Below are 12,699 nucleotides of genomic sequence, written 5' to 3'. Positions count from 1 at the left end.
TGGGATGGAAATCCATGCAAACATGGGGAAAAGATACAAACTCCTTGCAGATGTTTTTTTGCCCTTGCGGGATTTGAACACCAGGACCCCAGCACTGCAAGGCTGCAGTGCTAACCACTGAGCCACTGTGTGGCCCCACAATGAACACTTTTTAACACTAGAGATGAGCGAGTACTTTTCAAAACTCCCGTTTCGAATAGCACGCACCCATAGGAATGAATGGACGCAGCCTGTACGCAGGGGTTTAAGCGGCCGGCCGCCGGCAAAGTCTGCGTGCCAGCTGCTTCCATTCATTCCTATGGGTGCGTGCTATTCAAAACAGCCGTTTCAAATAGTACTCGCTCATCTCTATTTAACACCCATCATCTCGAGAACACACATAGTAATCAGAAACGACAATAAATGTGCTGAACAGAACCTGGGCAAGCCTGGGGATGAAAAGGACTCTGTTACACAATTATAGAATAAGGTCACATTCACACGGCCTCCCATTGTTTCCACAGTCCGAGGTTTGAGACTCCCACGCTGAAAGCCGTGACATAATGCCAATGCTCTGCATCAGTGAAAAATGAAGCGGATACCTGCCCAATATTCTTCTTCATTTTCTGATGTCTGAACAGGCCTTTAGTATATCAGTAATACATATTACTTACTTCTCCTTTCGGTCCTGCTTGTGGCCTTCTCTCGCCAACTGAGCAGCTTTTCTACTGTAAGGATGGATGACCTTTTCTTGCTTATTTTTATTCGGTGGTGCTTTAGGCTGCAATGTACAAAAAAAAAAAAAAAAAATGGATAAAAAAAAACAACACACTATTAAAAGTTTTCCACTAAAAATTACAAATTACGGCAGACGAGTCATTTATAAGAATGAAAAACAGACTGGCAAATAAATATAAAATAAAGTGGTCGATTTTCTATGTGGGAACTCAAATAGAATTTTATAACAAATCCACCTTTCATTATGTTGGTCTCGGCCAAAAATATGTTATCTTAAAGGGATCCTATCATTCACACACTATTTTTTCTAGGTACCACGTTAGAATAGCCTTAAAAAAGGCTATTTATCTCCTACCTTTTGTTGTCTTCTCCGTGCCGCCGTTCGCCTACGATCCCGGTTCTTATCGGTATGCAAATTAGCTCTCTTGCAGCACTGAGGGCGGCCCCCAATTATTATTATTATTTATTTATATAGCACCATTAATTCCATGGTGCTTTACATTTGCGAGAGAACTCTCTCCAGCGCTGCCTCCATCTTCTTTAGCAGCGTCATCTTCAGCCTCTTCTTCCGGCGGTGGCTTACAATACTGTGCAAGCGGTCATTTTCTCGTGGCCTATGGGCATGCACAGTCTGCTCTGCCCAAGGCCTGAGGCCTAGAAGTTACAAGCCACCGCCGGAAGAAGAGAGCGCCGCTGACGAAGACGGAGACGGCGCTGGAGAGAGTTCTCTTGCAGCATTGGGGACGCCCCCAGTGCTGTCTGGTCTCTGGGGCCCGCCCCCAGTGCTGCAAGAGAGCCAATTTGCATACCGACATGAACCGGGATTGTAAGCGAACAAATGGCCTTTCTTAAGGCTATTCCGATGTGGTACCTAGAAAAAATAGTGTGTGAATGATAGGATCCCTTTAAAGGGGGAGTCTAAAATAGGTCAACAGACACCCCTACCAATTACTCCATGCATTGTGTAGTGGCCATGCTGGGGTACTGCCTGCTCAGCTCACATTCAAGGCCCCCATTGACCTGATATCTTTTTGATAAGTTTTCCAGCTCAACTCTTTGACGTCTACTTTAAAAACACTCCTTTTATGTTTTAGAACAAATTAATAAGAACAAAGAAAGCAATGATGTCAATTCTGTGGGTGGCTGCAGACTTCACAAGTGGCCACTAATTAATATTTTCAGCGGCTTCTGGAAATGAATTAGTATTTTTTGTGTAAATGTAGTAATTGCTAGCATTACCTCTTCTGTAAGGGACAAGGACAGAGCTATGACACCACATTGCTCATTTGTCATGAAGTCTATTATTTCAATTCTTCTGACCTACAGGAAAAGGTCCGGCGATCCTGCGGTTTTAAATTGGAAGTGAGCCCTTCAGGCAGCAAAAATGCTCGCGTGTGTAATGTGTAAGTAAAAAATATGGGTTTCTTTGATTTATCTTACTTGTTGGCTGCTAAATTTAGAGCTTAGATACATTCCCATGGCAACACATACTGATGGCTTCTAATGGATACCCTTTATCTGCACTACATGAAAACTTCAGGCCAGCTGTTGGAAAATGTTTCTATGACCACAAATTATCGCAATAAGGTCTGTAGGACACTAAAAGAAGAACATTTTGTTACACGGCTATATCAAACACGGCCATGTACTTGATACTCTTAAGATTCTCAATAAAATACAGCAGTTTTCTGGGTTCATGAAACAACTTGACAAATGAGTAAAAAGTGATAAAATGATTTTTAAAAAGTATCAATTCCCAGTGAAATATTGGAGCAAAGGTAGTCTGGTGCGGTCCGCTACCGAGGCGGTCGCATGGAGGATGGGAATGGTTGGAGTTATCGGAATACGTTATTTTACCACATTTCCTGAACCCTTGGTCAGGTTTCTAAACAACTACGAAAAACCCTAATGCTACTCCAGACTTACAAGGCTATGGCTTATTACTGCATAGCTCCTATAACCTGTATCCATTTATGTTGTAGCAGGGGATCCACTTCATGTTCTCAAAAACAGAACCCATCACCAAGTTAGAAAGGCCAATGCCATCCATCATCTAAAAGGTGACGTCATCCTGAGCGTTTTGAGGTTTTGATTATCCAAATCTCTTCGGTCATTCTAAAGATAGGTCTTTGAAGTATTGACGTAGATCTACTTATGGCCTACTAGACAAATGGGCGGTAACACTGTATGACATACAAAACACAAAGGCCCCACACCAGAGAACCACAGTGTTACTGCACTCTTGGCTGGTACACAGCGTGCAACTATTTAAGCATATCGGAGAGCGCTGTGGGTGTCTTCTCTATGAGGAAATTATTACGGTTGTCCTTCATAAGCACCTCAATCCAGGAGTGTCCAATACAATAACCCTAGGTTCACACTAGCTTTTGGGCTTCTGTTCTTCAGGTCCACTTGGGGAATCGAAAACAGAAACTCTATCTGCTTAAAAAGTGGTAACCCATCAATTTTATACTGAAATCGGCAAAGAGAAAAAAAGTCTTGTTTGCGTGACTTTTCTCTCCACCGACTTCAAACGAAATGGGAGATGGATTCCCCAAAAGTTAGTGTGGATCTAGCGTAACACACTCTGTTCATAGACTTGCAGATTTACCAACAGGGCTATTCAAAGTTTCCTTGTCTGAAAAACCTTAAGCTCTACTACTAATGCGCCTGCCTAGAGTGTGGCTGCATGTGTTTACAGCTGCTGAAACTAAACTGATCTTTCTCTATCCCGTCCTTTTTTCTTCACTTTTTTCTATTACTATAAGGAGTATTAGTATAAGAACTTACCATGGGCTGGAATTTGATGCAGAAACTCTTATAAAGAAATCCTTTTTGAGCCTTTTTGTCTGAAGCATGCCTCCACACAGACAAGGAAGACTGGTTTACACTAAGGAGACACTATTACACCTTAGAAGCATGCTGCAGGACAAGCTGGACAAGCATGCTCTTACCATCCCCCACGAACTAATAAGGAGACTTAGAAAACTCAGAAAACGCGGAAAACGAGCCGGCATACTGAGACGCGAAGGAAGAAAACGCAAAAAGCATGTGATCCCGTCCATCATTATGGGGAATGTGAGATCAATTGTGAATAAGATGGATGAACTGACAGCACTGACCAGACATCAACAGGAGTTTCGTGAGTGCAGTATGATGCTGTTTACAGAGACTTGGCTTACTGAAATCACTCCGGACATACTTGCCTCCGTGGAGGGCTTCAAACTTCTTCGGGCGGACAGAACACTGGAGAGCGGTAAGCGAATAGGCGGAGGAATTGCAATATTTGTCAATGAGAGATGGTGTAATCCAGGACATATTGTGGTTAAGAAACAATTGTGTGGAAAGGATATTGAACTGCTAGCCGTGGGCATGAGACCTTTTTACCTGCCAAGGGAACTATCACATGTTATTGTACTAGCTGCCTATGTCCCCCCCTCTGCTAAAGCTGACGCTGCCTGTGAAGTCCTCCATGCTGTTGTGAGTGAGCTGCAATCATCTCACCCCCATGCCCTGCTCCTAGTGTCTGGAGACTTCAACCATGTCTCAGCATCCACTCTACCAGGCTTCACACAGTATGTAACCTGCCATACAAGAGACAACAAGACGCTGGACTTGCTCTTTGCCAATGTAAGGGATGCATATAACTCATCTGCCCTACCACCCCTAGGCAGATCAGATCACAACCTGGTACATCTGCGACCCACATACATTCCACTGGTGCGCAGAGAACCGGCGGTTACCCGTACCGTGAAGATTTGGTCAGAGGGAAGTGTCGAGTCTCTAAGGGACTGCTTTGATATAACTTTATGGGAAGTGTTTCAAGACTCATTTCCAGAGGACATTGAGGGACTCACACATTGCATAACGGACTACATTAATTTCTGTGTGGACAGCACGGTACCAACTAGGAAGGTGAGGTGTTTCTCCAATAACAAACCATGGATTAACTCTGAGATTAAAACTCTCCTCAAGCAAAAAAAGAGAATTTTTAGGTCTGGGGACAAAGATGGCCTGGGGGCGGTTCAGAAACAGCTGAGACAATTGATCAGGGAAGGGAAAGCCAACTACAGACGGAAGATGGAGCTACAGATGGGGGAGGGTAGAATCTCTGAGGTGTGGGACAGCCTTAAGGCAATTTCAGGACACAAGGAAAAGACAAGGCACCGAACAGTAGGGGACAGGAAGTGGCTTAACGAGCTTAATCTATTCTTCAATAGATTCGACTCCAAGCAAATGCTCCCTCCACCAGCATGTCAGCCAACCGCCCTCCCCTCACACACCAAGACCCAACCCCCCCCCCCCCCCCCCCACGGAACTGCGGTCAACTGCAATCTGACTATCTGATCCTGCAGGAGTCTCAAGTGTGTAAGGAAATGAAGAACATTAGAGCGAACAAAGCAGGGGGACCTGATGGTATAAGCGCAAGAGTTCTTAAAATGTGCAGTGACCAGCTGTGTGGTATTATAACGCACATGTACAATATGAGCCTGAAGCTGGGGGTGGTACCTCAACTGTGGAAAACATCTTGCGTGGTACCAGTCCCAAAGAAACCCAACCCGATGGGCTACAATGACTACCGACCTGTAGCACTGGCATCACACCTAATGAAGGTCCTAGAGAGAATGGTCCTGACACACCTACGCCCCCTAGTGAGCTCCGCTCTGGACCCCCTCCAGTTTGCCTACCGGCCAGGCATTGGGGTAGATGACGCCATCATCCACCTTCTTCACAGAGCTCTCTCTCACCTGGAGAAACCCGGGAACACTGTGAGAATAATGTTCTTTGATTTCTCCAGTGCGTTCAACACCATTCAGCCAGGGCTACTGAGGGAGAAGCTGAACCTTGGTGGTGTGGACCATCACCTGTCCAACTGGATACTAGACTACCTGACAAACCGCCCTCAGTATGTGAGAGCCCAGGACTGTGTGTCTGACACTGTGATCTGTAGTACGGGGGCACCTCAAGGTACAGTTCTTGCCCCATTCCTCTTCACACTGTACACTGCTGACTTCAGGCACAACTCATCCAGCTGTTACTTACAGAAGTAGTCCGATGACTCTGCTATAGTAGGCCTTATCACTGATGGCGATGATAGGGAATACAGAGACTTAAACCGGGATTTTGTTGAATGGTGCCAGCAGAACCAGCTCAGGATTAATGCTGGGAAGACCAAGGAGATGGTGGTGGACTTTAGTAAACGGAGAGGTGCTCCGACCCCGGTGGAGATCCAAGGAACATGTATTGAGATAGTCAGGACCTATAAGTACCTGGGCGTGCTCCTCAATAATAAACTAGACTGGGCTGATCACCTGGAGGCGCTGCACAGAAAGGGCCACAGCAGACTCTACCTGCTCAGGAGGCTGAGGGCCTTCGGAGTCCAGGGGACACTTCTTAGGGCCTTCTTCAACTCTGTGGTTGCCTCAGCCATCTTTTTCGGTGTGGCCTGCTGGGGAAGCAGTATATCAACCAGGGACAGAAATAGACTTGACAGGCTGATCAGGAGGGCCAGCTCTGTCCTGGGGAGCCCCTTGGACCCAGTACAGGTGGTGGGTGACAGAAGGATACTGTCTGTGGTGACCTCCATGCGGGAGAACAAATCCCACCCCATGTATGGGACCCTGATGGGACTTGGCAGCACTGTAAGCGACCGTCTGCTTCACCCCAAGTGTGAGAAGGAGCGCTATCGCAGGTCCTTCCTTCCAACCGCGACCAGGCTGTATAATCTACATCAGACCAAACGAAGAGCTCTCCGCACAGAGAACTAATGATTATGAGGATGACCATGAGGTCTTCCTCTTTCTCTTCTGTTTTTCCTTAGCTGCCATGGACTCCTAGTATATCTTCTCTTCTCAGCTTATCTGTGTCTACGTCTGTAACATATTACTCTGTATTATCCTGTATCTGTATTACTATGCTGCTGTAACACGCTGAAATTTCCCCAAGGTGGGACTATTAAAGGATTATCTTATCTTATCTTATCTAAATACTTCAACTTGCATGACCTAAAGAAACCCCAGAGTATTTATGTAACTATTGCTATCCCAAATAGCTAGTGAACTACTTTTCTGGTCCACACCCAATTTCCAAAGCTCAACAGTTACCAAAACATAAAATAAGACGACTTGTTTTGCCGCTATTGTGGCGTCTTCGGCGGTAGTTTTTAGCTTATGGTGTCAGCGGGTGTAAATTCTGAGGAGTACTGCACACTCGCCCAGCTTGTCATATGTGCAGGGAGGCGGACTACTACAATCACAATAAGTATAAGGAGCTTATACCAGACACTATAGAAATGTAATTGAACCATTTCAGGGAATATAATAAATGTTATATCTTAATATATAATGGATCGAAGTATGAATTAGAGATCTTTGTCAGCCTACAATATTACTCTCGGATTGCCCAGGTGTGTCCATCTTCAGGATACCTCATATAAAACTATTTTTAGATGGTCTTACACACCAGACTATTATGTAGACTGTGGGTGAATGAAATGGGACAACCCATTGTATGGAGCATTAGGGCTAGTTCACACGTAGTTATTTGGTCCAGATTTTGACGCGGAATCCGCGTCAAAATCTGGGTTAAAAAAACCCCGACTCCCATTGAATTCAATGGGAGCTGGTCATTTCCTTGAAAAAGAAGCGACCTTCCCTATGTTGACGCAGATTTCACGTCGGAAACCGCAGCGGCGTCCGCGTAATGACAATCCCTCTGGGATAGGCCCATTCATTTGGGCCTAGTCCAAAGCGGAAAGCCATGACTGTCAGAATCCGCAACAGTCGCGACTAGCCGCAGCAGGCGCATTTTGGTCCGGATTCAGGCGTGGTTTCCCGCGTCAAAATCTGGACCAAATAACTACGTGTGAACTAGCCCTTAAACCACCAGCAGTGCTTCAGATTACTCGTTTGCATATTGTAAGATAAATTAATCTCTCAGTAACCTCAGTAGGACCACATAGACCAAAAAACCCGATGTGACTGGTCATGAAGTGATTCACTAATCACAGTATATTCTATAGGCCACATTTTATTTTATTCTCCACTCCCATTATTGTAAAACAACTTATATTTACTGTTATGGCAGCAGCACCACACCTTCGATGTGTGAATGCAACCCTACTGGTCCATGACCCAGGTAGCATGGGAAAACTGGTAATTAGTACAATAATGGTCTTTAATACAGGCCAGAGGCAGATGATGATAATAATAATAATAATAATAATAATAACAATAATAATATTAATACTGATACTAATAATCTAAGTTCATTATTGGTTAAAAATGAAAAAAGATAAATAAAGCTCTCAACTTCTTTACCCTTTGGGAGAAATCACCTTTATTCTCAAGCAGTAAGCAGAAAACATTTCGACTTCACACAAATACATATTAGCACAAAAGGAAAACCTTGTTTAAAGTTCAAGCAAGCAGATTAATGGACAGACACAACAGGACTTTAATGAGTCACAATTGCTCTTAAATGCCCATAATTTGCCTACAATTGGCAGGTTTATTTATCGTGGCCTGCTGAAAGTCAAGTAAATGGACGCCATACAAAAGAAAGCACACAAACCCCCTAAATGCAACCAATATAAAAAAGTAAGCCGAACTAAAAGTTTATGGACAAACAAGGTTCTATTAAACTCAAATGACTTGTAGAAAGAACAGTAGGAAAACATCCATTTGGCTTTCAATGTGCCACAATGTGAATTGTGGACACAATAATGTGCTGTTTTATAGAAAACACTATTTGGTTTTATTTTTGCATTGAAAATACTTCTTCTAGAACATTGGTAAGAGATGTGAAAGTTCAGGAACATCAATAGCAAAATTGCTGTTGAAAATGGGAAGTGCTCGGTAAACACTTCATAGGAAAACTTTTGAAAATTTTTCAGGTTTAGTGCCCTTTAGGCCTGATTCACAACTGGGTTCGGGCCATTGCGTTCCCTTTTTCTGCATGAAATACGTGGAGAGAAATCCTGGAGGCAACACCTTTCTGTCCCTTTTTTTTTTTTTTTTTTGATGATTTCCAGTTTGAATCTCAATTTTCTTATTTATTGAAAAATGCAAGAAAATATATATTTTAGCCACCAAATTCCGATACCTGTAACTTTATGTTTTTAGCCAAGTACGGGGTTGTGTAAGGGCTAGTTCACACGGAGTTACATGAATTCGACGTGTGAACATTCCGTCACAGAATTTCGCTCCGGATTAGGCCCCAATGAATGGGCCTATTCTGGAGGGAGTCTCGCGCTGCAGATGCTGTGGCTGATTCAGCCGCAGAATCCGCAGGAAGAAGGGGCATGTTGCTTCTTTTTTCCGCTACTAGCTAGCGGTAAAAAGAAGCGAGCAGCACCCATTGAAGTCAATGGGAGCCCTTTTCGGCAGCGGATTTTGAGGCGGATTCCGCTTCAAAATCCACTGCCAAAAAACTCTGTGTGAACTAGCCCTTAGGTTTCTTTCTGTGGCACAAGTTGTAGTTTTAACTCATACAATTTTGGGGGAAAGTCTGGTGTTTTGATCACCATTTTATAAGATTTTTTTTGTACCGGCAAATACAGTGCTTGTTCTGCTAGTGAGCGAATGTCATACTGAAAGACCCACCAGAGGGGGTGAGGCAGAAAACACAAGAGCCAAGTTGGCGATTGGGCTAAAAAAAACCCCCAAAATTGTCAAAATCTAAGTGCAAATTAATCAAAATCATTTGCTTAATCGACCAGCCCTAGTATGAGCTAGTTTTGAATGTTCCTGCTCTTACGCACAGTGTCAGGCCGTTATGCACACACTATGAAAATAGTTTTTCATGCCTTTGCTGGCCCTTACACAGGACACCATACCCAAATCCCATTAACGGGGTTGTGCAGAATTAGAAACTGCTGCTGATTTTGTCTTTGGAGGAAGTGACATAACGCCTGTTGCTGACATGGCAATGCTGCAGCTCAGTCCCATTCATTTTAACAGGACTAGACTGTAACATTGCCATGTGACCAATGGATATGAGGTTACTTCCTGGGAAAAAGAAATAAGTATTTTAATTTTGTACAACCTCTTAATGATTTAATAGTTCGATTCACATGACATTTGCAGAATCAAGATAAAGGAACTGAAGTTATGCGTGCTGTCACTTAAAGAGGACCTTTCACCATATCTGGGCACAGGCAGTGTTATATACTGCCAGAAAGCTGACAGTGCGCTGAATTCAGCGCACTGTTGGGTTTCCCGATCCGTGCCCGGTGTAAAGCGCTATCGGTCCCGGTACCGTAGCGCTTTACAGTCAGAAGGGCGTTTCTGACCATTAGCCAGGAACGTCCTTCTGCCTCGCGGCGCCTATCGCGCTGTGCTGTGGAGCAGGGAGGAACTCCCCCTCCCTCTCCTGATAATGCTAGTCTACGGACAAGCTGTGTGAGCAGAGGGAGGGGGCGTTCCTCCCCGCTCCACAGTACAGCGCGATAGGCGCCGCGAGGCAGAAGGACGTTCTTGGCTAATGGTCAGAAACGCCCTTCTGACCATAGAAGAGCTACGGTACCGGACCGTAAGCTCTTCACACCGGGAACAGATCGGGAAAGCCGACAGTGCGCTGAATTCAGCGCACTGTCAGCTTTCTGGCAGTATATAGAACTGCCTGTGCCCAAAAGTGGTGAAAGGTCCTCTTTAAAGAGGACCTTTCACTACTCCAACATGGGGTCTGTGCAGCAGCGCCTATAACATGGGGCAGAAAGCTGCACAGACTCTGGTGCACTTTGAATTATCTCCCTAGCCCCCCTCGTTTTGGAGCTCTGAGCCCCGTTAATTCTGGCGCGCTGTATGTTAATTAGCCGTTCAGTGTCAGAAGGGCGTTTCCTAGCATTGCCTAGGGGGCTATAGGGGTTAATGCTCGTTGTATAGGGGCTAGACCTAGGTCCACAGGGTGTACAGGGCACTTATGCTCATTGCTTAGGGGTTTCTTTACTTACCTGTAGCAATGTCAGTGAAGTTCCCCTTCATCCACTTCAATACACGGCCTGGATCGCTTCTCCGGGTCTTCTGTACAGCCCTGTGTAGAGAGGACTGCCTGATCTCAGGAGAACTCACGAGAGCACACAGCAGAAGCAGCTCCGACACTGTCCAATGCTAATTGGACAGTGTCAGACTGACGTAGCTCTTGTCTTTATAGTCAGAAACGCCCTTCTGACACTGAACGGCTAATTAACATACAAGGCGCCAGAATTAACAGGGCTCAGAGCTCCAAAACGAGGGGGGCTAGGGAGATAATTCAAAGTGCACCAGAGTCTGTGCAGCTGCATCTATAACATGGTACAGAAAGCTGCACAGGCTTGGAGTGGTGAAAGGTCCTCTTTAATACCCTAAGCATAACATTTTAAAGCCCTAAGCCCCCAAATGCAACAGCTGCTGCATCTGGGTAGCTGCTAGGGAACTCAATAGTCATATAGTGATTACCCCATAGACTGCAATACAGCTGAGGGTACAAGCAATCAGGTGATCACAGGTTCAAGCCACCTGGCAGGGAAAGGCTAAGGGCTAGTTTACATGGCGGAAACCTTTTCAAACCTCCGTTTCGCCTCTGATAAAAATTTTAACAAAAAGTGATCAAAGCAATAGCGATTCATCAAAATGGTATAAACTAAAAAGTAAACCTGGTCCCACAAAAAAAAACCAAAAAAACAAAACAAAACAAAAAAAAACGCCCTATACAGAATATTGCAACTTTTATAAAAAAAATTTTTTTGCAGTTTTGGATTTTTGTTAAATGCATAAAATGTAAATTAAACCCATAAAAACTTTGGTATCCTTTAAATCGTACCAAAACATGGAATACAGATGACATGTCATTCTGGCTGCAAAGTGAATGCTGTAAAAACGAAGCCCATCAGGTGGAGGTGGTTAAAACTGTAAAAATTAAGCCCTTAAAGAGGACCTTTCATGGTTTGGGGAACAGGCAGTTCTATATACTGCTGGAAAGCTGACAGTGCGCTGAATTCAGCGCACTTTCGGCTTTCCCGATCTGTGCCCCGGGTAAAGAGCTTTCGGACCGGTACCGTAGCTCTTTACAGTCAGAAGGGAGTTCCTGACACTCTGTCAGGTACGTCCTTCTTCAAAGCAGCGCCTATCACGCTGTACAGTGTGAGAGGGGAGGAACGTCCCCTCCCTCTGCTCACAGTGCTTGTCCACAGACGAGTATTATCAGGAGGGGAGGGGGGCGTTCCTCCCTGCTCACACAGCTCAGTGCGATAGGCGCTGCTTTGAAGAAGGACATATCTGACAGACTGTCAGGAACGCAGTATAAAGAGCTGCTGGAACTTAAAGGTTCTCTTTAAGTTAATAGTGCAAATTCAGATTTATTCTAATGCCACCCTAATCTGAATTTTTCCCATTATTAATGGAAAAATAAAAAAGTAATGTCCTTTGGAAAGTGGGGAGCAAAAACAATGCGACACAGAATTAATTTACTCCACTTTTGTTGGGTATGAAAGCTGCAAACCTGAGAATTGAAACAGACTCATGATATTGCTATTGAACCCTTATCCTGAAAATTCTAGTCTGTACCAGAGAAAAAAGAACCCAAAACTCTGAAGATGGAGCAGACAAGCAAGAGATTAACATGTATTCCCCTGCGTCCCACCAGCGGCACAATATGGGGTATTTTCTGCCCCTGTGTGCTGGTAGGACAGGCGGAATTTTTAATTAGCCAGATTTAACACCTGGCTGGACCCTATAAGAGGGCACCACACCCCTCCCCATGCGTGTTTTTTCCTGTCCTGTGTGTGGACAGGTGGGGAGGACTTGCTGTCCTCCTATAGGGCTCCTTGGATCACTTACCTGATCCTGAGTCCTGTCCCTCGCTGGGGCTCCTGACCTGGAAAGAGAAGGCAGGGGGTCAGCAGGGTCTTTCCCTTCCCCTTCTCCCCGTCCGCTGACACTTACCTGCAGAGTCGGCGCTTCATGCAGAAGCTTCGGCTTCTGCGAGCGGGTAGGGGCCGGAACC

General features: G+C 44.9%; 1 protein-coding gene across 1 annotated transcript in view; it reads right to left on the bottom strand.

Moving 5' to 3' along the window:
• Nucleotides 1-12,699, bottom strand: part of TMA16 (translation machinery associated 16 homolog) — a 56,272-nt gene that overhangs the window by 29,286 nt on the left and 14,287 nt on the right. Inside the window, exon 2 of the mRNA XM_075265766.1 lies at nt 654-760. Coding sequence (XP_075121867.1) covers nt 654-760 — 107 coding nt within the window. The remainder of the gene's footprint in view (nt 1-653; nt 761-12,699) is intronic.

This window comes from Leptodactylus fuscus, chromosome 1 (assembly GCF_031893055.1).
Source record: "Leptodactylus fuscus isolate aLepFus1 chromosome 1, aLepFus1.hap2, whole genome shotgun sequence".
NCBI lineage: Eukaryota > Metazoa > Chordata > Amphibia > Anura > Leptodactylidae > Leptodactylus > Leptodactylus fuscus.
The sequence above is the reverse complement of the archived record's forward strand: the minus strand, read 5'-3'. Positions and strand labels throughout refer to the sequence as shown.